The sequence below is a fragment of the Rhamphochromis longiceps genome, linkage group LG16 (genome assembly GCF_057381845.1).
Source record: "Rhamphochromis longiceps isolate RC_006_pf linkage group LG16, R_longiceps_female_GT1.1, whole genome shotgun sequence".
NCBI lineage: Eukaryota > Metazoa > Chordata > Actinopteri > Cichliformes > Cichlidae > Rhamphochromis > Rhamphochromis longiceps.
The window spans coordinates 4469270-4496062 of NC_140572.1; the positions used below are offsets into that span (position 1 = coordinate 4469270).

The 26793-nt window shown below is 45.1% G+C and overlaps 1 protein-coding gene and 1 long non-coding RNA gene across 2 annotated transcripts in view; both read right to left on the bottom strand.

Annotated features, from left to right (window-relative positions):
• Positions 1–22047, bottom strand: part of LOC146650431 (uncharacterized) — a 30305-nt gene extending 8258 nt beyond the window's left edge. The window contains exon 1 of the mRNA XM_085385150.1: positions 21438–22047. Coding sequence (XP_085241276.1) covers positions 21438–21524 — 87 coding nt within the window. The 5' untranslated portion in view covers positions 21525–22047. The remainder of the gene's footprint in view (positions 1–21437) is intronic.
• LOC146650428 (uncharacterized) overlaps positions 1–26793 on the bottom strand; it is a 387448-nt gene that overhangs the window by 80717 nt on the left and 279938 nt on the right. The window lies entirely within an intron of this gene.

Sequence of the window (26793 nt, forward strand, 5' to 3'; positions counted from 1 at the left end):
GCACGCGACGTCCATACCCCCTCTGTCCTCCACAGGGGCTGAGATCCAGCTCTTTGGGCCCTCACAACCCCAACATCGCTCTCACACACAGCACCTGCTCCGGTCAGCTGATTAGACAGCTCATTGTGTGTGTGTGTGTGTGTGTGTGTGTGTGTGTGTGTGTGTGTGTGTGTGTGTGTGTGTGTGTGTGTGTGTGTGTGTGTGTGTGTGTGTGTGTGTGTGGGGAATTAAGGTTATTATAAAGGACAGATATCATGTCTCATGTGGGAGAGCAGCCAGCAGCTGCAGGAGGTGAGCATCCAACGACATGATGAACCCAAAGACTCCAGCTCAGCCAAACTACAATTACAGATTACAGTTACACTCCTAACTGTTCCTGCAGTATTTAAGAAAGACGTCAGTGATTCAGACCAAAACTGCTCTGCTAACTTCACATTTACTAAACATTAATGTTCCCAACACAGATTTACATGAGAATGACAGGACATCATAGCCCCCCCTGCCCCCCCTGATATTACATCACTTCAATCCCAAACAGAAGGAAAGGAAAGATCAAATCTGTCTTGAACCTCTGCTTCAAAGTTACAGGAACACTGGAGTCACTCTCACTGTCAGAGACCTCAGTGTGTTGGAAGCTGCTAGAAGAAGCAGATGGGGGAGAGGAAGAGGAGGGCCACGGTGCTGATCTGAGGAAGTCTTCTGATCAAACCACAGCAGACCAACAAGCCCGACGTCGTTCTGATCCAACATGAAGGCTTCCATCTGTCTATTCTGTCACATCGCACACGTCTCAAGTCATCCTGTTCAACCCATCACAACATAATAGTAACAATAAAACAAAGGCAGTGGAGCGTTCACCACGAGCTTCTACAAAAGTGCACGTTCATTTTAATAAAACTGTTTTTACAGCAGTGTGCGAACATTAATATGTTGTAACCAAACGTTTTGTTACACCAGCTGCACTGAACCTGTGGAGACTGGAAGTTATTTGCTGCTGGTTTGTTCAGACCTGTTACTGCACACCTTGCATAGTTTGCATAGTTTCCTTCACTGCATGCAAAGAGACGAGGCGGGTGGAAACCTGCGACCCTGATCACATCACCAGTCCATCACAGTCAAACACTCACGGCTGTAATCTATTTCAAATCAAAGTGTTTGCACGGTGAGAAGAAGCTGGCGTCGCTGGGGGAGCGTGCGCCCGGCTGCACTTAAACACAATCTTCATTGGTGCTGTGAAACATCCACGTCTCACTTCATCTGCAAAGAAACCTGATGCATCGCTTTGGAAATATTTGAAATCCCTCATTTGTCACTATGCACGACGAGTCGACCGGCTGACCAACCTCAGGTTATGCAGCGAGTGCTGAGAAGCAGCTAAATGGCTGCAGTGACTTTATTCCCTGAGTGGGTGTGTGTGCATGAAAGCCAAAGGGGGGCTGTGTAAGAAACAAGGGGAGTCTCTGTTGTGCTCACAAAGAGGAAACCAAGATCTGGATTTTATGGCCGAAAGAAGAAAACATCTTTTCAAAGTTTCCCAGGCCCACTGTGGAGACGCCCACAGCTCCCAGTGACACTGACCCACACTGACACCACCTCCATTCCTCACTGTGATAGGCCGGGAGGAGAAGATCCACACACACATTCACATCAGGACAAAGTCCCACATTCCCCTGTGCCACACACACACACACACACACACACACACACACACACACACACACACACACACGTCCTGCATGCTAAGAAGTGAGTGAAGGATGCAGAGGTGCTGAGACACTGAGGATGTGGGAGCACAGACACCGTTCAGCCTGTGTTTGTGTATCAGAATGAATCAGGCAGAAAAACATTAAAAGCAAACTGGTTGTCCTAAAGTGAATCAGGCTGCAGTCAAACTTCAGCTGATCTCTCATCAAAGCTCCCAGATCGATTCGTGCTCCAGTTTCACCATTTCAGCAACACTGTGGGAGAACGGGGTCAGCTTCCAGCAGGGGCCACGATTATGCACAGAAGGAAGACGGGACACGGCCGGTCCTTCAACCATCGTATGGATGTAAGAGCCTAACACAGGTAACACAGGTCACAGCAGCAGAGCTGGTAGCAGCTTTGTGCGCTTGTAGAAAACTCAGCGGTACTGCAGAGGTTGTGTACTTTACCAGGGAAACGTATGTATTTTGTGTGTGGTTGAAGATTTCCAGGTTGTGTGTTCTCCTGTTTTATTCAGTTTATCAGAAGTCAGCAACTAAAATGTAAAAGCAGCTAAAAAGAAAAGACAATGATAGCATTGTGTGCACAGTGTGTTACAGAGCTGTTGGTGGCAGTCCAATCCAATCCAATCTTATTTATAAAGCACTTTAAAATAGCCAGCACAGGAACAAAGTGCTGCACGGAAAATAAGTTAAAACAATAGAACAACAGAAAACAGCAAAATAAATAAATAAAACACATAAAACATCAAATGAAAACAAAACAAGATAAAACAGCATCGAATCACCTAAAAACAACTGAAATAAAAACCAACATCTCACGTGGTGTCAAAGCTCAGGGTAAAGAGGCGGGTTTTCAAGACTTAAAAACAGGTAAAGAAGAGGCCTGTCTGATCTCCAAAGGAAGCTCGCTCCACAGTTTGCAGCTGCTACAGCAAAAGCAGGATCTCCTCTAAGTTTACGCCCAGTCCTGGGTACATGCAGGAGCAGCTGATCAGCTGGCCTGTATGAGGCTGTCGCAGCTCAGAGAGATGAGATGGGGCGAGGCCATGGAGAGCTTTAAAAGTAAATAAAAGAATTTTAAAATGAATCCTAAAAGAAATGGGCAGCCAGTGACGTGAAGCTAAAACAGGGGAAATGTGCTCAAACTTTCGAGTGCCAGTTAAAAGACGAGCTGCAGCATTTTGACTAATATATGATGCGCTGACCCCAACATGAAGGTCATGACAGTAATGCAGCCGAGTGCTGACAAAGGCGTGGATCACTGTCTCAAAGTGCTGCCGTGAAAGAATTGGCTTTGTTTTTGCAGCTGCCTGAGCTGAAAGAAGCTAGATTTGACCACTGCCTTGATTTGACCACTGCAGGTAGAATGAAATGCCAGCATGTTGTTCACACTTCTTACCCGAGCTGTTCTCCAGCGCATCCGTGAGTGTGGCTGTGAACAGAGGAAGCACTCGAGCAGAAAGTGCTCGTGTGAATGAGTTCAGAGTAGAGCAGCTCGATGTGGGAACAACTCGTGGCGTTCATTTAGAGAACGAATATGTTCATGGTTACTGTATCTCCTCAGCCGAGCCGCCCTTCGTGCCCCTCCCACAGCCACATGCTCCGTCAGGTGGCCGTCTGCCTGGCAGAGAGGGAGGGGGGCGTCTGGCCTAGTGCCAGGCTCTCTCAATATTTTATGAGAGGGAGGGGAGGGAGGAGGTGCAGCGGGTTGGTTGGGGGTTAAGAGACTAGCTACACTGAACTACGACGGGGAAACAATTATCCTCCCTGCTGAATTTATAAGTTTGCTCACTTACAGAGAAATGAACAGTCTCTGATTTTTACCTGAGTTTAGAAACATCGAACAAAAAACATATCAGTTATGAACAGATCTGCATGTCCCTGAATGAAGTGTGTGATCCTCTACAACCCTGGATCCCACAGACTGGCTGTGGGACTCTCAGCATATAGATGCAAAGGGCGTCAGCATGAAGCTCGGTGACTGTGGGTGCAGCAGTTCTGACCATGATGTGATCTGTCAGCCTCATGGGCGGAGGATGATCATAGGAAAGGTGCTGGATGGGCCCAAACTCACACAGGAGGAGCTGGTTAATGGTGAGAAGGCAGGTGGATGACAGTCACCACATACTGGTAACACTGGTAGAGGATTGAACTACTGCAGCACCCACGCGGTTTAGCATGTACAAGCCCGTCTGAGGTTTGACCGTCTGGATGATTGGCTGAAGGCTGAGAAATGCTGAGTGTGACACACCAACATCCCCACAGTCAAACACACAGTGGTGGCCGTGGATGGGTGCAAACAAAGCAGGGGCTGAAGAAGAAGTGGGCTAGCCAGCCTCCAGAGCCTCCTTTACTAAATCTGTGGAAGCAGCTGTAAAGAGCAGTGGGCCAAAATCCCTCCGGACATGTCGGCACTTTTTGATCAGTTCAGATTCTGGGAGATCGCTCTGATATAAAACATGTATAGACCAGAAACGAACAGAAACATCCGTTATTGTCCTGATTGGGGAAATCCCGGTGCTCCAGCAGCAGAGTGACGGGCAGGAGCAAAGCCTCACACAAATAAGAACCACGAGACTTACAGTAACAATAAGAGCTGTACAACATGTAACAGCAGCAGAGTGACGGGCAGGAGCAAAGCCTCACACAAATAAGAACTACGAGACTTACAGTAACAATAAGAGCTGTACAACATGTAACAGCAGCAGAGTGACGGGCAGGAGCAAAGCCTCACACAAATAAGAAACACGAGACTTACAGTAACAATAAGAGCTGAACAACATGGAACAGCAGCAGCGATGGAAACAACCTCGTGTTTGTTGGAGCAGGGATGGTTAGAAAGAGACGACGCTGCTTTGTGCACGGACCATATTTATGAGTACGAGTAGTGAGTTTAATGATATTTCAATTATATGACAAATATCCAGTGTTGGGGAGTAACAGAATACATGTACGAGTAACTGTATTCTGTTACAGTTACCGTTTAAACAGGTGGTATTTAGAATACAGTTACTTTGTTGAAATAAATGGATTACACTGCGGTACTTTCCTGTTTCTTTCTGTCGGTTTGGATCTGCTGATGAGCCTTTGGTCTATATAAATAGACTGACTATGGCATAATCATGACTTTTGTCTTCACAGAAGTGATGGGAGCATTCAAAGACTAAAAATAAAGCTGTGGAAGAGCAAATAGTGTGCACAATTCATCTGATCGCAGAGAAGCAGTGAGAAACCCACAGAAAGTAAAAGATAGACGTCCTAAAAACTGGTGCAATTCAGTATGATATCATTGCATGTTTTGTTGCAATGGAGCAAACAACAACAGTACACTACTTTGCTGGGACTAAAGTATCTCTAATATAACATGGATGCTGTAAAATGTGATTGTGACATCCTTGACGTATGCACAGGAGTACAGAAGTAAAACAGCAGGAGTGTTAGCTCTACAGAGGAAAAGACACGCCTGTTACGTCGCTTACTACCTGCTTCTTGTCACCACATCGCCCGGTAGGATGGTTTCGACTCTCTCTGTAAGTGTACATCTCACTCTAGACTCTGGCTAACCCATTCTCTCCTCCCTCCGCAGCATTCCTACCAGCCCACCTATGGCTGTGCCACATTATACTGTTCACGGTAATACTGGTTTAATGTTGGGCAACGATAAAAAAATAAAATATCGCGATAGAATATGGGTAAAGTGCGCATGCGCAGTGCCTTTGTTTTCATACCCACATGGTGGCGATAGAGAATGAGAAGGGGGAAAGCGGATCGTTGAGTGAAACACATGAACCAGAACTGGTTTGTAAAAATGGTGCAGCTTCAGTGATGTGGAACTGGTTTGGTGTTTGTCCGTCGGATACACAACAAAGGACTATTTTTTTGTAGAACATGCAAGCGGCCGTCGTTATTGCCATATTTTTCGGACTAAGGTGCTCGGAAATCTGGGAGTAATCTGGGTCCTAAACTCCGTCCTTCAGGACCCAAAGTCAAACGCACACTGCAGCACATTGAGAGTTAAAAACTAAATTCTTTCATCTTTAATAAAACGATCAGTGTTGCTGCTTTACCAGATGTAACAATTAAGTTTAACATCCAGGCATCCATGAAAACAGAATTTATTATATTTAACGGACTTAGAAGTTAACAGGAAGTTAGCAGGAAGTTAGCGGAAGGTAGCTCACTGGTTTTGCTAGTGCCTAAGCATGATATAGCATGTTCTGACTGAGAGATTTCTGAACAAATTAAAACGTACAGCTCTGCTGATGGGTTTTGTTTTGTTTGTTTATTTTGTAACGGCATGAGAAATGAAAGGTGGTGGATTGGCCAGATGCTGGACGATGTGTAAAAATAACTCAGTTGTTTGGTGGTGGCTATGGCAGAGCTTCCACAGCCCTGCTCACAGCATTCCTGACTCTTTTTCGCCTGCACAAAACAGTCCCCTTTAGATTATACCTTCGGCTACTGGGTATGATGGCTCAGCCATCCTGGTGGTCTGGCTTGGCTGTTTAACAGGGTTTCAGCGCTGGGTGGTTTCTTCAGGCGCTTCCTACTGTTCTTGTGAGGATTGACAATACCACCATGGGGGCTTATATTAGCCATCGGGGAGGGATGCATTCACGCTAATAGCAGCAAACATTTCCTCTCTCTGAGTGCAACACATCCCAGAGTCAGAATGGGGAATGAATCTGCGAGGCGTTGTGTTATATGGTGATTGGGCTTTGCATCCAGCCACTGTAGAACAGCTTCAGCTGGAGCTTTTAGCCACTACATAGAGCAATAATCTTCACTAAGCTTGATCTTAGAAACACGTTCCATCTGGTGGACATTGGGGAGGTGACGAATGGAAAACTGTTTTCATCACTTGGACATTTCAAGCGTGCCGGGCTGACAAATGCCTCAGTTGTTTTCCAGGCTTTAATCAATAATGTGCTCTTTGTATGTGCACCTGTTTGACCTGCAGATTTTTTTCCAGAGAACAACTAGAACAGGAAGCAAGTCAGAGTTCTTCAATGACTATGAGACACTAAGTCTAGTCTTGGTCTTGGTAGCCGGGGATCCGTCCGCCATGGCCTCTGATCCTGGCTGCCACGTGGCACACATTGCATGCGACCCCTATGGCGCCCACTGCAGGTGGTGGGCCTGCATAAGAATGGGCCCATGTCCCTTTTTCGGGTTGTGCCCAGCCAGGCCCCATGGACCAGTGCCCGGCCACCAGATGTACAGCTTCTGGCACCCTCCCCGGGCCTGGCTCCAGGGCAGGGCCCTGGTAACACTATCCCAGGCAGGGTGAACTGTTTCCTTGATCTTGCACTCATAGGGGTCTTCTGAATTAAATTGAATTGAGGAGCAGACACAGACTGTTTTATATGAGATCCTTCTCATGCACTTCAACAGTCTTATTCATCATCGAGTCTTAAATGATCCTGTTATGACCAATGACTGCTCGACTGTGTCAAAGAGCTACTTCCACAGTGTGGAGAAGCCATAATTCTGACTCCACGCCAAATAAAAGGGGGAAACCCTCCCAGGGATTGACACCTAACAGTTAAATAGTTAAAGGATTAAACTTCTCTTTCCTTTCTTTAAACAAAAAAATATTTTCAAAAAACTATTCAAAGGTCCCAAATATCTTATTTCACTCACAAGGCAGACGAGAGGCAGCTGTGTCATTATGGCGTTTGTATCCTGCTGCTACTGGGACCAGTTACAGTTCCTTTCACTAACACACACACACATTCTAGTTTTGATATCTTAGTGAGGACACCTAGTTGACATGATCCTAGCCGCTCACTGTAACCATCAATAATGGATGGTTAACGCTCAACCTAAACCTAACCATAACCTAACTGTAACCCTGACACTAGAACCACATTGTGAGTCTCAAACTCGTGAGGCACTTTTGTCCTCATAAATGACTGTTGGTCCCCACAAGTATAGTAACATTCCAATTCTTGGTCCCCACAGAGACATCTAAACAGGTACACACACACACTTTCATGTATTTTTGTCCACAGTATAAAAGCTGTTTGGGGCTGGGAGGAATCAAGTCCGTCCATGGCAACTTTCCCCGACTGCCTTCCACATTCTTTGAGTGCTTGCCTTGTCTGCTCGCTCTGGCGCTTTAATGACTTCCTTCAAATGGTACCAACACTTCAGCAACGACTGCAACATCATTTTTTCCATCTTCACAGCCCTGGAAGCATTGGACAGTATCATCTAATACATGGAAAATATTAAAACAGCTCAGCTCACAAAAGCAGGGAAACTTTGGGTGCAAACATGTGGAGACCACTAATTCATTTACTGCATGTTGCCTCTGCTCAGTGTCTGCTCAGTAGAACATGGATCTACATGTTCACTCCTGCACTGGCCAAAGCTGGTAGTGGTACTGCTTAGACTCTTTGAGTGCTAATATTGGTGCTCCAATCATTTGGTCTGGCTCTAACGGTGTGATTCAGACTGAGCAGACCTGGTGCATTTTGAATCAAAACTGCAGAGTCATTTTACTATTATTTCATAAGGAAGAACAGAGAAGAGTCCATGACCACGTTATATCAGTAAAGATGTTGTGTCTGCATGAGAGTAGACTGTCTCTGCAGGCAGCATCACACCCAAACAGAGCAGACAGCCTGTTCATCCTGAGCTCGCCAAGGTCACCAAAGGTCAGGCGGACAAAAACCTGCAGTCTTAACAAAGCCACAGGCAAAGACACTCTTTATTATCAACTATCTAATAAAACGCAAAACAGCCAAGAAGTGAATCTGCCATGAATTTCACAACTTTACAAGCTAAGAAATAGACACTGAGCTTTATATTGATTAAATATGTTAAATAGATATTAAATTAAATATAGATCCTGATAAATGCCTCATTAATTTTTCATCATAGAATTACTGTTGAAACAACCCCTTATCCATGTTTGATGCCCTGCAATGGACTCACAGCCAACTGTAGAAAGCAGCCCAATCAGAGGCACTTTTTCTTTGACCCAGTTTATTCTAAGTGGAGATATTATCTGAATTTCAGGAGTGGGACCACACCTCATTCACGCCGCCTCAGTTTATATATGCCCCCTTCACCAATACCCTCTGTTCTCATTTTCATGCCCACCTGGAGCCCAGGAGCCGCTGCCGGTCCTCTTTGAGGCCTTCCCCACATTGTAGCACCAGTACACGCTCCCTCATCCATCATCGCTCATCGTAACTGAGGATGTGGTCCCAGCTAGTGAAATTGCTTGTAAAGATGTTAATGTGATGAACTCACCAGCTACTGGCTCAGTGACATCCAGTACAAGAAGGCCAGGCTTACCAAAACATACAGTTTTGTGCGCTCTGCTGCTGCACACAAATACTGTCCAACACAAGGAATTCAGCCTGGATTTACACTCTTCCCAGTGTCCTATGGCAGGTCAGCTCTATCACAGGCAAGGACAGCTCTGACGCTTCAGAAGTGTTATCAAAATAAATAAATAAATAAAATAGAAATAACATAGTAGTTTGGATCAAAAGCCAGACTAAAATAATAAGTTTTAAGACGCATTTTAAAAGACTGCATGGACTCGGAGAAACGAATATAAAGAGGGAGGTTACTCCAGAGTCTGGGAGGTACGACAGCAAAGACCCGATCCCCTCTGGACTTCAGATGAGACCTCGGTTGCGTCAGGAGCATTTGATTGGAAGATCTAAGTGCCTTATTAGGGATGCACAAATGGAGGCGTTCGCATAGATAGCTGGGAGCTAAATTGTTTAAAATTTTAAAGGTAAGCAAAAGAATTTTGAATATTGGTACGATAATCAACAGGGAGCCAACGTAGGTTGGCTAAAACTGGTGTGATGTGGGCATAATTTCTAGTTCCAGTTAAGAGACGCGCAGCTGCATTTCAAACTAACTGGAGCCGGTGAATAGAGGAAGGTGGGAGGCCCGAGTAGAGAGAATTACAGTAGTCTAATCTGGAAGTGATAAGACCATGAATGAGTTTTTTAAGGTCCTTCAAAGGGAGGTATGGCTTTGCTTTAGATATCTGACGCAGCTGGTAGAAACTGTTTTTTACCACAGAGGAGGTCGATTTCTTGAGCTGTCCAGGAAAACACCAAGGTTTCTAACAGTGAGTGAGAGATGGCTACCAAGGGGCCCTAAGGCATCAGTAAGTTGTTCCAGCGGGGTGTGACTATCAAAAACTAAAACTTTTGTCTTTCAGTGTGAGAGACGTGACCACGTTTGTACCTCATTTAGACAGTCAAACAGGGGTTCCAGAGACGTAGAGACATCTGATGTCAAAGGGAAATAAATTTTTATGTCGTCGGCATAGCAGTGAAAGGAAATGTTATATTTTTTAAGTATTACTCCCAAAGGCAGCATGTACAAGGAAAAAGAACTGGGCCGAGCACAGATCCTTGAGGCACACCACAGTGAATTTGTTTTTAAAAACTGAAGCTAGCCCTCCACCTCTGTCAGTAGACTGGGGTGAGCTCAGAAAGGTGAATCGGGTTGGTTCTGAGAAAGAAAAGAACTCACCAGGGCAAAGCCAAGTTTCAGTCAAGAATAAGAAGTCCAGCCCGGATGAAAGAATCAGCATAAAGAGTCCTAAAGTTGGCAGCATGGTGTTCAGAAAACAGCCTGGGACTGAACACTAAGAAAACCAAAGAGGTCATTGTCAACATCAGGAGGCACTGACTTGGCCCCCCTCTACATCAACGGGGAGTGTGTGGAGAGAGGGTCCACACCTCCCGGTTCCTTGGTGTCCTCATCTCTGCTGACACCTCCTGGACAGACAACATCTCAGCGGTCGTCAAGAAGGCCCAACAGCGGCTGCACTTCCTGAGAGTCTTCAGGAAGTACAAGCTGAACTCCAACCTGCTGCTGACATCACGGTATGGTACGGCAGCTGCACTAAGGCGGATAGAGGCTTCAGAGTGTGGTCAAGACAGCACAGAAGATCATCGGCTGCCCTCTCCCCTCCCTGATGGACATTTATTCCTCCCGCTGCCTCAGCAGAGCAGCAAGCATTATCCATGACAGCTCCAGTCCGGTTCTAACCTGTTCAACCTGCTTCCCTCAGGGAGGCGCTACAGGTGCATCAGCAAGGAGACCCACAGACTCACAACAGTTTTTTCCACCCGTAACCTGAACTCACACATGATAAACACAGTTCCACCCCCCAATCTAGGACCTCTACACACAGACTACACAACTATCATCACCACAGTGCAACACTTAATTTACGTGCAGTAACCCACACTGTAATATATAGCACTATGTTTTGTTTCTATATTTGTAGATAGTGCTGCAGAACTGTGCAACTCACCCCCTTTCTTTCCCACGTCTGCACTGAATAGGAGATGCTCTGAAGCTTATTGTGCATGTGTGTAGTGACAATAAAACGCATTCTATTCTGTTTTTGTTCACATGCTAAGTTCAGCATTCAAAATCTTGGCGTTTGAGTCTTCTCTGAGTTTCAACTGTGTAAAATCTTTATCTCACTCCTAACATTTCTAAATTGTGAAACATGGTCTCCTCTGCTGAACTGGAAGAAATTATCAATGCGTTTCCATCACTGCATTTAGATTAATGTACTGGCCTCTGTGCTGGATTAGAGAAACCACCAAGGCTCTGCACCAGTCTACAGCTGACTCTGTCAATTCTTTTAAAAAGCACTTCAAAACCTTTTTGTTTAAACAGATTTTCTGTTGAGAAGTTTTTAAAAATTTTAAAACTACAGGTTTATGTCATTTTGGCACTTAATGGGGTTTTTTTGTGACGGTTTGTCTGTGAAAACGTCCTCACAATCACTAAAAACCAAAGAACACCACCCCCACAGTAAAGCGGTGGAAACATGGGTCATTTTTCTGCTAAGAGCACAACATGACCTCCCTGCATGGAGGGCCAATAGACAGGACCGCGTATCGTACTGTGACGAGGAACCTTCGTCCCATGAAGATGGATTTTCAAGCATGACGATGATCCAAAACATCGTGTCGAGGTAACAAAGCAGTGGATGAAAATAAGAGTGGCCTATCGAGTCTTCCACTCATCACCTCCAGCTGGTGACGGCAGATGGCTGCCCCTCACCGAGCCTGGGGTTACTTCTTCTTCTCTGTAATGTTGTAGGGTATTTACCTTATAAATATGAAATATATAAATATGAAACATGTCAAAACAAAGCAGAGACAGCGATCAGTGATAACTGATTCTCAGTGCTGGAGATAAGGATGTACGGTAACCTTCAACATTACACATCCTGTGGACACATACTGTTTGATCTATTGTTAGCATAAAGACGCTGACAGGTGCAGATGAATGAGCCCCTGATTTCTTCAGCCTACAGCAGACAGACTGTCAGGAGTTAGCTGCAGGACTGCAGAGCGTATGCTTGGTTTCATGTTGTGTTGTTGTTTTTAGCCTGACAGATGCCAAATGATCTGTCTGATCAAACGGGCGATTGTGGAAGAACACAAGCGCTTTGTCCTCTGGAGGCTGCTGACCTTCTCTGGCCACACAAACTGCTACACACTCACACTGACATTAACCTGTCACTGTGGTACACCACTCTATACTTCACATATCTTGGTTGTCCTCATTTACACGACAAACACTTAAATAGACACACACAGTGACACTGTACGCCACCCCGAGAGGCCCAGCGTGGCACGCTACTGGTGTGTCACATGCTCAGAGTCCAAACAGCCTCTGTGAACCCACACTGCTGCAAATATGTCGCCAGCACCTCCAGATTCAAATCAGTGTGTCATTGAGCAACAGAGGTTAGCAAAGGTGTCCCAGTCCAAATATGGTGTAACAGCAGGAACGTGTGGGACATTCCTTTCTTATGACTTCATAAACTCAGCTACTGGGAGATTAATCCAGCGTGGTGTGGCAGCTTTGATCGTAGACCAAAAATGTGCGCTCCAAAAAGATCCCAGCGTAATCAAAACAGGCCGTCCTTTGGCGTCCACCGGGCAGTGTTTTGTAAATAATGTGTGTTTATCATTTATATGGGAATATAAAGAACTAGTTTTAGCTGTTCTACATAAACAGCATATCCCAAATATCATCAAAACAGAAAATTAGAATAAGAGCTTTCAAATCCAATTTATTGGCACAATTATTTCAATTTACTTAAATGTGCTCCGAGGGCTAACAGGCTGTTTAGATCACAGGGACATGTTACATAATGAAGTAATGAATGTCATTTCTAACTGTTTGATTTTAAAAAGTATGTTTGATAAATGTGGGACAAGGACAAGCATGTAATGGGATTAGTGGGGATACATTCATGGAGGAGAGGAGAAGTCCTAAAGCTAGCTAATGAAAGGACAGCAAACTAACACAGAGGAAGAGGTCAAGGCAGAACAACAAAGATTTCTTTGCAGGGTGAGATGAGGAAGGGAGGAGAGTAACCACTGTGATCACCCAGAAGAGAATGACTCAGGTCTGTGTCCAGTCTCCCCAAATCAGCATGACACAGCAAACTCAGCTACATAAATCTCTGAATTACCAGCTGAGCCACTAATCCAGGCGGTATGACACTCGCCAAACTGCTAGTTCTGTGATATTTTACCACCGAGCATAAAAGTGCTTACAGGAAAGGCCAGAAAAGAATAAGCCATGAATACAGAGTTTAAATCATAAGAATATTTTATAACGTTTAACATTACGCAGAAGCATTTCATATTCATGAAACGCTTTCAATTAAAAGAAAACATCGAAACAGGTAATAAGGACACACCCAACATGCTCAACACCCACTTTAGTACTTCCTACTCAGCAGTTTCAATTACTGGTTAAAGCAAATGTGTTAGAAACTTAAAGCACGTAAAGAATCTGCTCAAGTCAAACAAGACATCAGACAACACATCACCAAGAAGGCAAGTTTAAAGCAGTCCTACAGAAAGGTTTCAAAACTCACTCCCACAGCTTGATTCCAAGGATGTTAGATTCCTATCGGGCCTTTTCTACTGTTAATGTTTAAGCTAAATGACAACTTTGTTTGTCCACTGTCAGCATTCGAAACAACTTCTACAGGGTTTAATGGAGCACACAGATTTGACTTTTTACAAAAGCACTCAAAGAGCTGTAGTAATGAAGAATTGTATCACAGTACGTTTTGTCATATCCTGTCTAAGATGTTTTTTCTTGCATGAGCCTAAGCACTCATTTATACTCGTATCCAATACAACTGATTCCGGTTTTATGCTTCCTAAAATCCTTAAAATTCCTTGTCAACGTCTTTTAGTTTAACCAATCCTAAAGGAAATCAAGCTTTGCTGCTCTACTCTATTTCCCATTCCCTCCCCAGTGTGTTGCAACATGTGTGTGGATGCTGAATGAAACGGGTGGAGGGATGAGCGCTACATGGTTGTGTTTGAGCAGGAGGGCCGGATGATGAATGGGCTTTTATAGACATGCTGTTCGTTTACGGAGGCTTGTAGGCGATGATCTCTTTAGTGTAATATGAAAAGGAAACAGACACATCGTGATATCACAAACACAATCCTACATTTGTGCCAACCTAATAAAATAATATGCAGTACTGTGTGAAACTCATCAAGTGGCCTGAACTAAAAGTTCTCCAGCAAGTTTAGTAGCATTGCTACTTGAGATCGTTCATGTTGCAGCCAAGAACTTCACTGGTGACTGCTGCCATGGTGTAAATCAGCTGGTTGGTTCCAGCGATGGTCACACTAGGGACTGTCCACTGCAGTAAAAACTCTGCATTATCACTCCGTTACCTGCTGCAAGCACTGCCACAGTCTGATTTTCTTTCATCACTACCTGAATTGTTTGACTAAAAGGAAAAAGAAATGGCAGATGTCCTTCTCTACAGGGGCAGAACTGTTGGCAAACTGTTCACCACCCCCCAACCGCCCTGTCTGTCATCACTCCACTAGCATTGCTGTTTGTAATTATATTCACTCCACTTTTACACACCTGTACATAATATCCTAAAAGCCACAAATCAATTAGAACCCTGCTCTGTTTGGTAATGAACTGTGATAAAACAAATATCCCCTGCCTATGAAAAACCATAGGCTTCCCAAGGGAGTCATGAGTTCATAATGTTCATGTTCATAAACACTGAAAGCTGACATGGAGTAGGTCCCAGGCCCTGAACTCCATAAGCAAGAAAATGGATTGATGTATAAATACACACACACATATATACAAATATATTAGGGGTGCAACGACAAACAAAATTCACGGTTCGGTTCGATACTTTGGTGTCACGGTTCGATATTTTTTCGATACAAAAAAAATGTTCATGCCTTTTTAATTTGTCAGTTATTAAAATTATAAATATATATTTTAACTCAAAAGTATAGTTTTTAAATTTAATGTTGCTGAAACACCAAAGTAATAAAAAATAAATAAATCTATCTGATGGAGGAATCGCTCATCTTTGGAAAAGAGAGTTTATTACAGAGAAATGGCTCTTTCAAAATAAAAGCTATACTATACGCTTCTTCTGGGCTATATTCTCAGCAGCATATTAAACATATCAGGTCCCCATAAGGAGAATCCTGTGCTAACGGCTGTCTAAATGACTCGGGTAAAGTTTGTAGCATGCGTGCTTGTTGTTTTGTCTGCTTCCACTTGTCTTTGCACCAGGATGATGTCGGAGTAAATGTGCAGTCATATTCGTTGTGTTCCCACTAGTGCTGTCAGCGTTAATCTGAAATGACCTTAACGCCACAACACGGCAAATCTCCGTTAACAAGCTACCGCGGATCGCCCCGTGCGTGGGGCTAGACGGCCAACACGTTAACGAGCTAACTGCGCTAACACACTAGTTCCCACCCATGTAATTGAGCATTGCGTGGCACATCCAACATACTGTTTTACTTTAGTCCATGACGCGCTTACCTTCAGGGTCATACGTCACATGAAAACCAAAATAGTTCCAAAGGCCAGATCTGAATGAGGGTGGGGGAGGTTCAGTTTGCCATGTTGCAACGAGCTTAACTTCTGTCTGCTAGCTTGCGCTGCGCTCAGTGGATCTGTGCTCGACAGTGCAGCCTAGGCGGAGTAGTCGAACGCAGATCCACTGAGCGCTCAACACAGACAGCATCGTCAGAAGGAAAGTTGATGAAATAAATTACAAATGTTGTATTGTTCGATACACATGCGTACCGAACCGAAAGTACTGTATCGAACGGTTCAATATCGATACGAGTATCGTTGCACCCCTAATATATATATATATATATATATATATATATATATATATATAAGCAGCTGGATAGCGTAGTGGTTAAACTACACGCCTTTGGAACAGAGGATCGCAAGTTCGATTCCTGCCTGGGGCGTCTGTATCCAGTAAGGGTCCTAAGGCTAGACCCCCTATGCTAAGCAAGCCTACCGCAGACATGAGCGAGACAGATAAATATGAAGGCATGCCGGCTCGGACGTCGCCCGGATCAACAAGGTCCGCGTCAGGTGTTGAGGAACCAGGGCACCCTGACGAAAAGTGGGCTACTGGAACAAGAAGGCATCGGTGGGCAAGGGACGAAAACAGGGCGTTGTTGGAATGCTACTACGCAAGTAACCCCGGCGGAAGGGGCTACATGAATAGGATGAGGGACCTATGGATTCTTCGATACCCAACATCCACAATGACGGCGAAACAACTAGTAGCTCAGTGTTCCAACATTCGAAAGAAGGGACTGCTCTCACAGCTAGAGATTGACGAGGTACAACACAAATGCTACGGCAAGGAGGAGTCAGGACGCCAGGTCAGGGGGGAGATATCATCACCCCCACCCGAGATTGGGTACATAGCCCCAAGTGCGATAGGAGAAGGATCGTTGAGTGCGAGAGGAACTGACCTGAAAAATAGGATCATGGCCAAGCTTGAAACCTGGATCCCCCGTAGCCGGTTACCAAGATTACGTGAAGCACCCTCAGAAGGTCTGCTAGGTGATGTTAATGCAGCACTACGGGCAATACCTACAACCACGATTACCGACACTAACAAGCTGATCTACAATACGGCAGCAGTGATCAGTGAGATGCTTGGCTACAAGTTGAACAGCCACAAGGGGCAGTACCCTCCATGGAGAAGGAGGCTAGAGGGCAAGATCAAAGTAGCACGGAGGGAGGTTAGCCAACTAACAGAGTTGCAGAAAGGTGCGACAAATAAGGTGCCTAAGAAATACAGCAAGCTGTCCATACCTGAGGCCTTGGAAACTGCCAAGCAAAGACTCACAGCCTTGGCCAGCCGCTTGAGGAGGTACACCAGAGAGATAGAAGGCAGGAGAATAAACCAGCTGTTCTCCACAGAACCAGCAAAGGTGTACTCTCAGTGGCAAGGGAACAATAAGAGAACAGCACCACCAAGGCTGGAGACGGAGCAATACTGGAAGAGCATATGGGAGAAGGATGCAACCCATAACGGCAATGCTCAGTGGCTAGTGGATCTGAGGGCAGACCACAGCGACCTCCCTGAACAGGGTCCAGTAACCATCACAGTGGCAGATATCCAAGAAAGGGTCTCCAGTATGAAGAGTTGGACAGCACCAGGGCCCGACATGGTTCACGCCTACTGGCTGAAGAAGCTGACTGCACTCCACGAGCGTCTGGCAGCACAAATGAACCAGCTGCTAGTTAACGAGAGACACCCGGAATGGCTAACTGAAGGCCGGACGGTCCTGATCCCCAAGGACCCCAAGAAGGGACCGGTCCCCTCCAACTACCGACCAATAACCTGCCTCAGTACTACATGGAAGCTCCTGTCAGGCATCATATCGGCTAAGATGAACAGGCACATGGGTCAATACATGAGCGGGACACAGAAAGGAATTGGCAAGAATACCAGAGGTGCAAAACACCAGCTACTGGTAGACAGAACAATCAGCCGAGACTGCAAGACCAGACTGACCAACCTGTGCACTGCCTGGATTGATTACAAGAAGGCCTATGACTCAATGCCCCACAGCTGGATACTGGAATGCCTAGAATTGTACAAGATCAATGGGACCCTAAGAGCCTTCATCAGGAACTCAATGGGGATGTGGCGTACAACACTAGAGGCCAACTCCAAGCCCATAGCACAAGTTACCATCAAGTGCGGGATCTACCAAGGAGATGCTCTGTCCCCACTGCTGTTCTGCATAGGCCTGAACCCCCTCAGTGAGATCATTAACAAGACTGGCTACGGATACCGACTACGGAACGGAGCAGTTGTCAGCCACCTCCTGTACATGGATGACATCAAGCTGTATGCCAAGAGTGAACGAGACATCGATTCACTGATCCACACTACCAGGCTATACAGCAATGACATTGGAATGTCGTTCGGACTGGAGAAGTGTAGTCGGATGGTAACAAAGAGAGGGAAGGTAGTCAGAACTGAGGGGATTGAACTACCAGAAGGCAACATTGCAGACATAGAGGACAGTTACAAGTACCTGGGGATCCCGCAGGCAAATGGGAACCATGAAGAGGCCGCTAGAAAGGCTGCAACCACCAAGTACCTGCAGAGGGTCAGGCAAGTCCTGAGGAGTCAGCTGAATGGTAAGAACAAGATCCGGGCCATCAACACATACGCCCTGCCCGTGATCAGGTACCCTGCTGGGGTAATAGGCTGGCCAAAGGAGGAGATAGAAGCCACTGACATAAAGACAAGAAAGCTCCTGACCATGCATGGAGGGTTTCACCCCAAGTCCAGCACCCTGAGGCTGTACGCTAAGCGGAAGGAAGGGGGCCGGGGACTGGTGAGTGTCAGCACCACAGTCCAGGATGAGACAAGGAACATCCAAGAATACATTGGGAAGATGGCCCCAACTGACCGAGTGCTCAGTGAATACCTCAGGCAGCAGAAACCCAAGAAAGAGGAGGGAGACGAGGAACCATCATGGAAGGACAGGCCCCTGCACGGTATGTACCACCGGCAGATAGAGGAGGTGGCTGATATCCAGAAATCCTACCAGTGGCTGGACAAAGCTGGACTGAAAGACAGCACAGAGGCACTAATCATGGCAGCACAAGAACAAGCTCTGAGTACAAGATCCATAGAGGCTGGGGTCTATCACACCAGGCAAGACCCCAGGTGCAGGCTGTGTAAAGATGCCCCAGAGACAATCCAGCACATAACAGCAGGGTGCAAGATGCTAGCAGGCAAGGCATACATGGAACGCCATAACCAAGTGGCCGGCATAGTGTACAGGAACATCTGTGCCGAGTATAACCTAGAAGTCCCGAGGTCAAAATGGGAGATGCCCCCAAGGGTGGTGGAGAATGACCGAGCTAAGATCCTGTGGGACTTCCAGATACAGACGGACAAAATGGTGGTGGCTAACCAACCGGACATAGTGGTGGTAGACAAACAGAAGAAGACGGCCGTAGTGATCGATGTAGCGGTCCCGAATGACAGCAATATCAGGAAGAAGGAACACGAGAAGCTGGAGAAATACCAAGGGCTCAGAGAAGAGCTCGAGAGGATGTGGAGGGTGAAGGTAACGGTGGTCCCCGTGGTAATCGGAGCACTAGGTGCGGTGACTCCCAAGATAGGCGAGTGGCTCCAGCAGATCCCGGGAATAACATCGGAGATCTCTGTCCAGAAGAGCGCAGTCCTGGGAACAGCTAAGATACTGCGCAGGACCCTCAAGCTCCCAGGCCTCTGGTAGAGGACCCGAGCTTGAAGGATAAACCGCCCGCAGGGGCGTGCTGGGTGTTTTTTTTTTTTTTTTTTATATATATATATATATATGTGTGTGTGTGTTTCTGTGGTTCAGCATTATGATGCTGAACCACAGAAACACACACACACACACACACACACACATATATATATATATATATATATATGTGTGTGTGTGTGTGTTTCTGTGGTTCAGCATTATGATGCTGAACCACATCATAATGAATAAATGGATAAATTTCCAAAATCCCGGAGCAATGCAAATTAGCCGGTGAGAGGTAAGGAGCTCTGTCATTGGTTAGACAGTCTTAGCTTTGCACCTATACCAAAGGCCATTCAGCCTCTGTGTTTACACTCTGCCTACACAGATGTTGGACATGAGACGACACAGGAAAAGGATTTTTGATGTGAGGTTTTTATTGAGATTTTATTTCTTTTTTTTCTGATTTGAAGTATTTATTAATGGAATAATAATTTATTTTCAAATACTGATTTATAAATATTTATTTTATTTTATTTATTTTTTTTGCCTGTCCCGTTTGGCTCTTTTGCATCAGAATTGTTGTCTAAAGGCAAAGAAAGATGCCCAACGGATTTACTTTACCAAACTGACCATCCCAGCCTTGCCGTAATGGTCCATTTGATTCACCTTTTATTGTTTATTTTATTTTCACTTACTGAATACGGGACAGACTTGACTGGGAGAAAGAAAGAGAAACAGCTGAGAAGAGGGACGGGGGAGAAGGGCAAAAAACAAAAACCAACAGAATTTTATTTTAAATTAAATTACTAGATAATAAATTACTTTTGTATTGAATAAATAAAATAACTTAAAAATGAATTTGTAAATTAATATTTTATCGCACAATTCATTGTTTAAGCAAAGAACTTTTTATTTCGATGCGCTGGATCTTCTGGTCCTCTGCACATAAGTGGATTTCCATTTAGACTTTATATAGACAACAACTCAAAGTGCTTTACAACAAGTCACATTCACCCATACGATCATCTAGTGCTGTACTTTAAACACTTTAAACACAAACACAGATACTGTGGGGAGAGGCCACAGAGGCACAGGGAGAAAACTCACACAGAAATCCAACAATTAAAGAGGAACCTTCTCGATGTAACACTACCATCCTGCAAGATGACCTGGTCCTGGGCCATCTTAATAAGCATGCTGTGCACAGTAGTTTCATATTCCTGCCAGAACAAACACCAGACAGTTTGTACACAAGGCTCAGATTCTCGCTTTGCCAGATACAGACAATAGTTTAAGATCCTAATGTCTCTGCACAGCTCTGTATGTACTGAAATATCCAACCTCAGATATTTCCTGCTCACTCTCTGCACCGCCTTAGACAACAAGTAGTTCATGCTATACATAGCATTGACTTTTCATTCCAGCCATGTGCACTCATCAGGGCATCAGTGCTGCCGTAGTAACCACACTAACACTTCCTTGCACCTGTTGAAATGGCCTCAGTCTGATCGTGCCCTGAACAAACTCACCTTTAACATCCCACACACGGACTAAATATGTGCGTGTCAATAACACGTGACAGGAGAACATGCTGGTTGTCTGTCATGGGGCTGAATTAGAAACAGAGCAGGAACTACAGTTTGTCAGATTAAGACTGATCAGGTCCAACATCCGCTCCCAGCACTGATTTACACGTTTGGTGTCACATTGAAGGAAACGCCTACTGGCACAACCTGCATGTGTTAAACTGCTCCTGCGTGTAAACAGCGTGTCACTTACGGCTTTTTGCATCACAAGGACGCGCACTGGCGTCTCAGGGTGACTCAGATGTTTGCTGAATGAGGTGTAGACCGGACTAGGCGGGACTCATTTCACCAAAACACGAGCTTTTCCACCCACCAGTGTTTATCTGTGTGCTTATTTTAAAGAATTATTCCATCGTTATCAAATACGAAGCATTACACGCACGTCGCGCCGTTTCTGCTGAGTCAGACACCAGTGCTCCCGTGTGCTGATTCTCGGGTCCATCTTAAACTGGTGTGTTTGCGAATGAACTTCGGTAAAACGTTACAACGTTACCGGGCGCGCAGAGGGTCTCGGAGGCGTGTCGTACCTGTCGGGTGGTCGCGGGCTCCTCGTTCCCGGTGGGTGAAGGTGTTTCTCCTTCAAGCGATGCTGGGGTGACCGGAGAAGAAGCCATGTCCCCCCGACATCACCTCTCACTAAGCGCCGCTCCTACTGTGACTTTCCTCGGTGTCCTCCAGCGTGCAATACGCTGCCTGGCGCGGTTTGCACGGACGGTGGACCGGTTGCGTCGCTCGTTTCCTGCGCGATCAAAGTGAGTCTTCGGCTGCACAGTGCAGCCACTGTCCCTCCTCCGGCCGGCGGACTAGTCCAGGCGAGGCGGATGACGTTGTCCCGGGTCTCGCTCGCTCTCGCACATGCAGGACTTGGCCCAGTCTGTCTTCTTCTGCCTCACTCTGCGCTCTGCTTTTCACTTCATGTCTTTTTGTTTTGTAAGGTGGCTAACACGATCACTCCTCTTCTGCCTGCAGGACTCTGTGACTGCTCTGTGCTGTGGCAGCACACTCCAGCCTGATAGTTCATTTTACAGCTTTTGGCACTGCGACGCTCTCCTCGGCTCGACAGACACAATCTCACCATGTCGGCACAATATACTGAGTGCAATCCATAACATGATTTTATCTCACTGTAACTTTGAAATCGACCAAATGTTGCGTAAATGACGTGTCACGTGAGTTGAGCACATGCACACCCCCTGTCCTCACAGCAGACATTCATCTTAGCCCCCCCCCCCCCCCCCCTTGTGTTTTGAGATCATTGCTGCAACAAAAGGTTGCCACAGATATTTCTACATGAAACGTACTGAATCAGTTGGCACATATTTAATATATATTAAATATAATATAATGTTGTTTTGTTGAGTGGCTGAAATAAAGCTGAATCGCATCACAGGAACGACACAGCCCTGTTCCTCCAGGCTGTTAACCTGTGAATCAGCAAACATGTATGATTTATTGTCATTCATTTGCTGAACAAACTTTCCTCTGAACTTTGACCCAGAAAATTCAATTCAATTTTATTTATATAGCGCCAAATCACAACAAAAGTCGCCTCAAGGCGCTTCATAGATACAGAGAAGAACCCAACAATCATATGACCCCCTATGAGCAGCACTTTGGCGACAGTGGGAAGGAAAAACTCCCTTTTAACAGGAAGAAACCTCCGACAGAACCAGGCTCAGGGAGGGGCGGGGCCATCTGCTGTGATTGGTTGGGGTGAGAGAAGAAAAACAGGATAAAGACATGCTGTGGAAGAGAGACAGAGGTTAATAACAGGTATGATTCAATGCAGAGAGGTCTGTTAACACAACAAGGGAGATCCAGGTTTCCCAGCTGACGAGCAGAGGGCAGCGGCTTCCACTCGTTTGAGCAGTTTGTTGCGTGACCTCCTGTCTCTCACTGAACTAAAATGCCTCCAAACAACAGCAAAATAGATGGCACTCACTCCAACGTCTTGCAGCAAAAACATTAAGTGATGGGAAGAACAGGTGATGGATGAGCTGCAGATGTAACCGGTGTGATTCTGCGTTGTGTCTGATAAAAAAGGTAAAAGAAAGAAAGACCTCCCAGTAAATAATTTGCCCACTCCAGCTCCTACGACCAAATACAAACAGTGGGGAAGAGGGTTAGTTCAACCCACCACAGCTCCCAAGCTAGCAAGGAGTATATATTCATGCTAGCATTTATGGCGCCTAAAACACATTTATGATACACACATACGACACACTTATAACATCTAACAAAAACAGGCTTAATAATGACAATAATCGAACTAAAATTGCAACCAGAAACATCCAGGTGGCTAAATATGCATTATATGTGTGTTTTAAAGTGTTGGAAAGAAATGACACCCACCTCTCCCACAGGGGGATTGTAGAAAAGGGGAGAGGCAAAAGGGGTACACTGTATTTATAGGATTGCACCGAAGAAGAAGAAGAAAAGAACGAGGAGGGGCTCTAACTGATAATGAACACAACTACAGGCTTGGAGGTCCTAAAAGTCAGGTATAAAAGGAGCAGTTTGGGGGTTTAGAACACATTATAACAATGTGATTTATGACCCTGTTACACAGAGCCAGCAGAATGAGCTGCTGCCACCACCACAATCAATGGTGACGCCAATTTAGAAATAGCCCCAGTTGATTCCACTCTTGCCAGATGCTGAATACACATCGTCTAAAAGTGTGTGCCATTGACCAAAGGAGGAGTGGGCTGTTCACACATGCCTGTGTTCTTATGGAGCAGTCTTTGAGGATGGCGAGTCCAGAGCTGGAGGTTTAGATCTAAGAGAGTGATCCAAAGTCAGGAGAGGATTACACCCAACCTTCAGAGATCTTCCTATAAGCCAGAACTGGAAGCAGAGCCACCTTTGGCTATGATATCTTTACTGGACCCAGTAAGTCCAGTCAAGGTCAAAAACGTGGTCAGTCCCCCATTTAGTGCCATAGATCTGAAACATAGTAAACAAAATGCTAGTAAAAAGTTACAAACATGTTCAAGTTACATGTCTACAACTCCACAACAGACATACTTTGCTACTGGTGCCAAACAGTACTGCAGTCTGTAGCTTTCCAGCCATCCTTTGAACGTCTTTGAGTTTAATGTAGCCAAAACTGGATTCAGTAATCAGTGTTTATTTACAGAAGCCGTAGAGTATGGCTGCCACATGTGAACATCAGTGACGGCTCATTTAAACTGTAGGAACGATTAACCCAACATCAGAAAAATACTTCATTTTACATTAATGTGACAAATTAACACTGCTGGGACTTTTCTGGTCCTACACTGTTCATGTCCAAGTCAACACATTGTAAGATTTACACGTGGAAGGTCATCTAAGCTGCTTATGTGGAGATTACCTTTCCTTTAACAACGACCAGTTTCTTCTTTTCAGTTTTCAGTTTTATTTGTCATATGCAAGTTAGCACAGGGTCAACATTGCAATGAAATGTGTTTGACGAGCAGCAGTCACTCGGCAGCATGATACAGTAGGAGAAAATATAATAAAATAAAATAATAAAGAAAATAGAAAAATAGTAAGGAGCAAATATTAGAGAGACATGGTAAAAGAGAAAAGATGACTAAATATATTTGTATCTATAAATATATGTACACTAGTGATTAAATAAGAAAATCTTGAAGAGAAATATGACGGGAGGGCAGATGGGACATTGCACAGGAATGAGCAGCAGAAAATTTCAGTATTGCACTTTTAAATATAAATATCAATGACAATAAAGTGGAGTGACCAGTGCAGATTAAACAGAGTACTTGTGAAGCTGCAGGTAGCTTCTGAGTGCTGTGTTGTGTGTGTTTAAGTGTTGTGGTTGAGGTGTCGTATGGCTTGGTGGTAGAAACAGTTTTTGAGTCTTGTAGTCCGAGCAGACAGACTCCTGTAACGATGGTAACAAGGAGAACAGCTGATGTGCTGGGTGGCTGTGGTCCTTGATGATGCTGTGTGCTTTATGGAGGCACCGCTGGAGATAAATGTCCTGAATGGCAGGAAGCCTCGTGCCAGTGATGTGCTCTGCTGCCTTCACCCTCTGTAGTGATTTACGGCTGCTGGCAGAGCAGCTTCGTACCAAACTGTGATGCAGCTCGTCAGCAAGCTCTCGACTGCACACCTGTAGAAATTTGAGGTGATGTTGGCGTTCATGCCAAACTTCCTCAGCCTCCTCAGGAAGTAAAGCCGCTGGCGAGCTTTCCTGATTGTTCTCACCTCAAACACATTATTTACCCATCCAGGTGGAACATGTAGCTGTGCTCGGTTTGACAGCTTTCATCCTGGCAGCAGCGTCAGCTGAAGCATACAAGGCACACATAGATGTCACTGAGCTGGAGCTCTGGGAGAGACGTCGCCACTTTCAGGCCTTTAAACAAAGCTGTTGGAGCACAAGTCCCAAAGATTTATAGTTTCTCTTCATGTCTTCATTGTTCCTCCATGGAGAGATGTTCCAAGTAGCCTTGGCTCGAGACAGGCGTCCTGCAGGACTACCTACCAACTGTCCACTGTTTGCAGTCGTGGTAGAGTAATGTTGCCCACCAGTGACTGAAAACCATGGATTGGAGAAGAATGACAGAATTCAGTGACCTTGTGGGGCCATAACAGAGAAATGACAGCAGTGTAGTGGATCAAATAAAGAGTGATGATGTTATATTTGTGACTGTAGCAGGACAAAGGCTCAAAAGGTTGCAGGCGTTGTTAATTGAGCAGAAGATGGACGGCATCAAGCCCTCTCCTCGACAGCTACAGGATCACAGTCTGCAGGTTCAGTTATGCAACGTTTTAGCATCGATGCGTGAAGTTAAGAGCAGACAGGGAGGTTATTTTTGCACTGGGCTGGAATGACTCAGTTTACCTGTCAAAGGCTATCACGGCTGGGAGAAAACCCTCAGCATTAGTAAAGAAGGACCACGGTGGCCTCTGGGTAGAAACACTGCAGAGTTCATGTGGATACGCTGCTGCATTAGGTCAGATAGAAATATCATAAAGCATCATTAAGTAAAAACGTTTATTAAGAACAAATGTTTAAATATTGTTAACGTGTTTCCCAGAAACATCTGTAGAGACAAAGAGCTTTCTGTTGTTGCTTCGAGTAAACAAGCTCTTCTTTTTAGTTTTGTCCTGGTATTTATTCCAGGACGGACTCATCCACTGAGCAGTGTTTGGGTTTCTTCCTTTTCCTCGTTCTGGATGCAAACTATTACAACTTGGGCTTTATTTCAGTGACAATGGCCTTAAGCTGCAATACAACAGGAAGTTACTCATATATAGTAATTTCCCAGACCATATTAAAAATCCATTAACAGGAAATACAAATGATGGGACAATGCCACAGCATGGACATTAGAACAGTTGGGAAAATTTACCTGGAAAAAGGTGAAAATGAGGCTTCATTGAACTGGAATTACAAAGACCAGGAATGTGAGATCCACCAGCCACAACTGAGGGTTTTTACACGTCATATCCTCAAAGTAGAACTACAGTGATCAAAAGAATCGACTTTAATGTTATTCTTTCTTTCTTTATGTCAGATTTAACCCCCCAAAAAGCTTTAATCTTTAACTAGTCTTTGGACGTAGCTACAGTACGGTCAGGTTGACAGTTTATGGGTAACATGTGGCCACCAGGCACTGCGACACACTTCCATGTTATATTACCTTGGCGTCCCGTAGGAATACAGGAGAATCATGTGAGGAATCTAAGAGTTGTTTCTTAATTCAATTCAGTTTTATTTACACAGCACCAAATCACAACAGCAGTCGTCTCAAGGTGCTTTATACTGTAAGGTAGCTCGTACAATAATACATACAGAGAAAAACCCAACAGTCATATGACCCCCTGTGAGCAGCACTTTGGCGACAGTGGGAAGGAAAAACTCCCTTT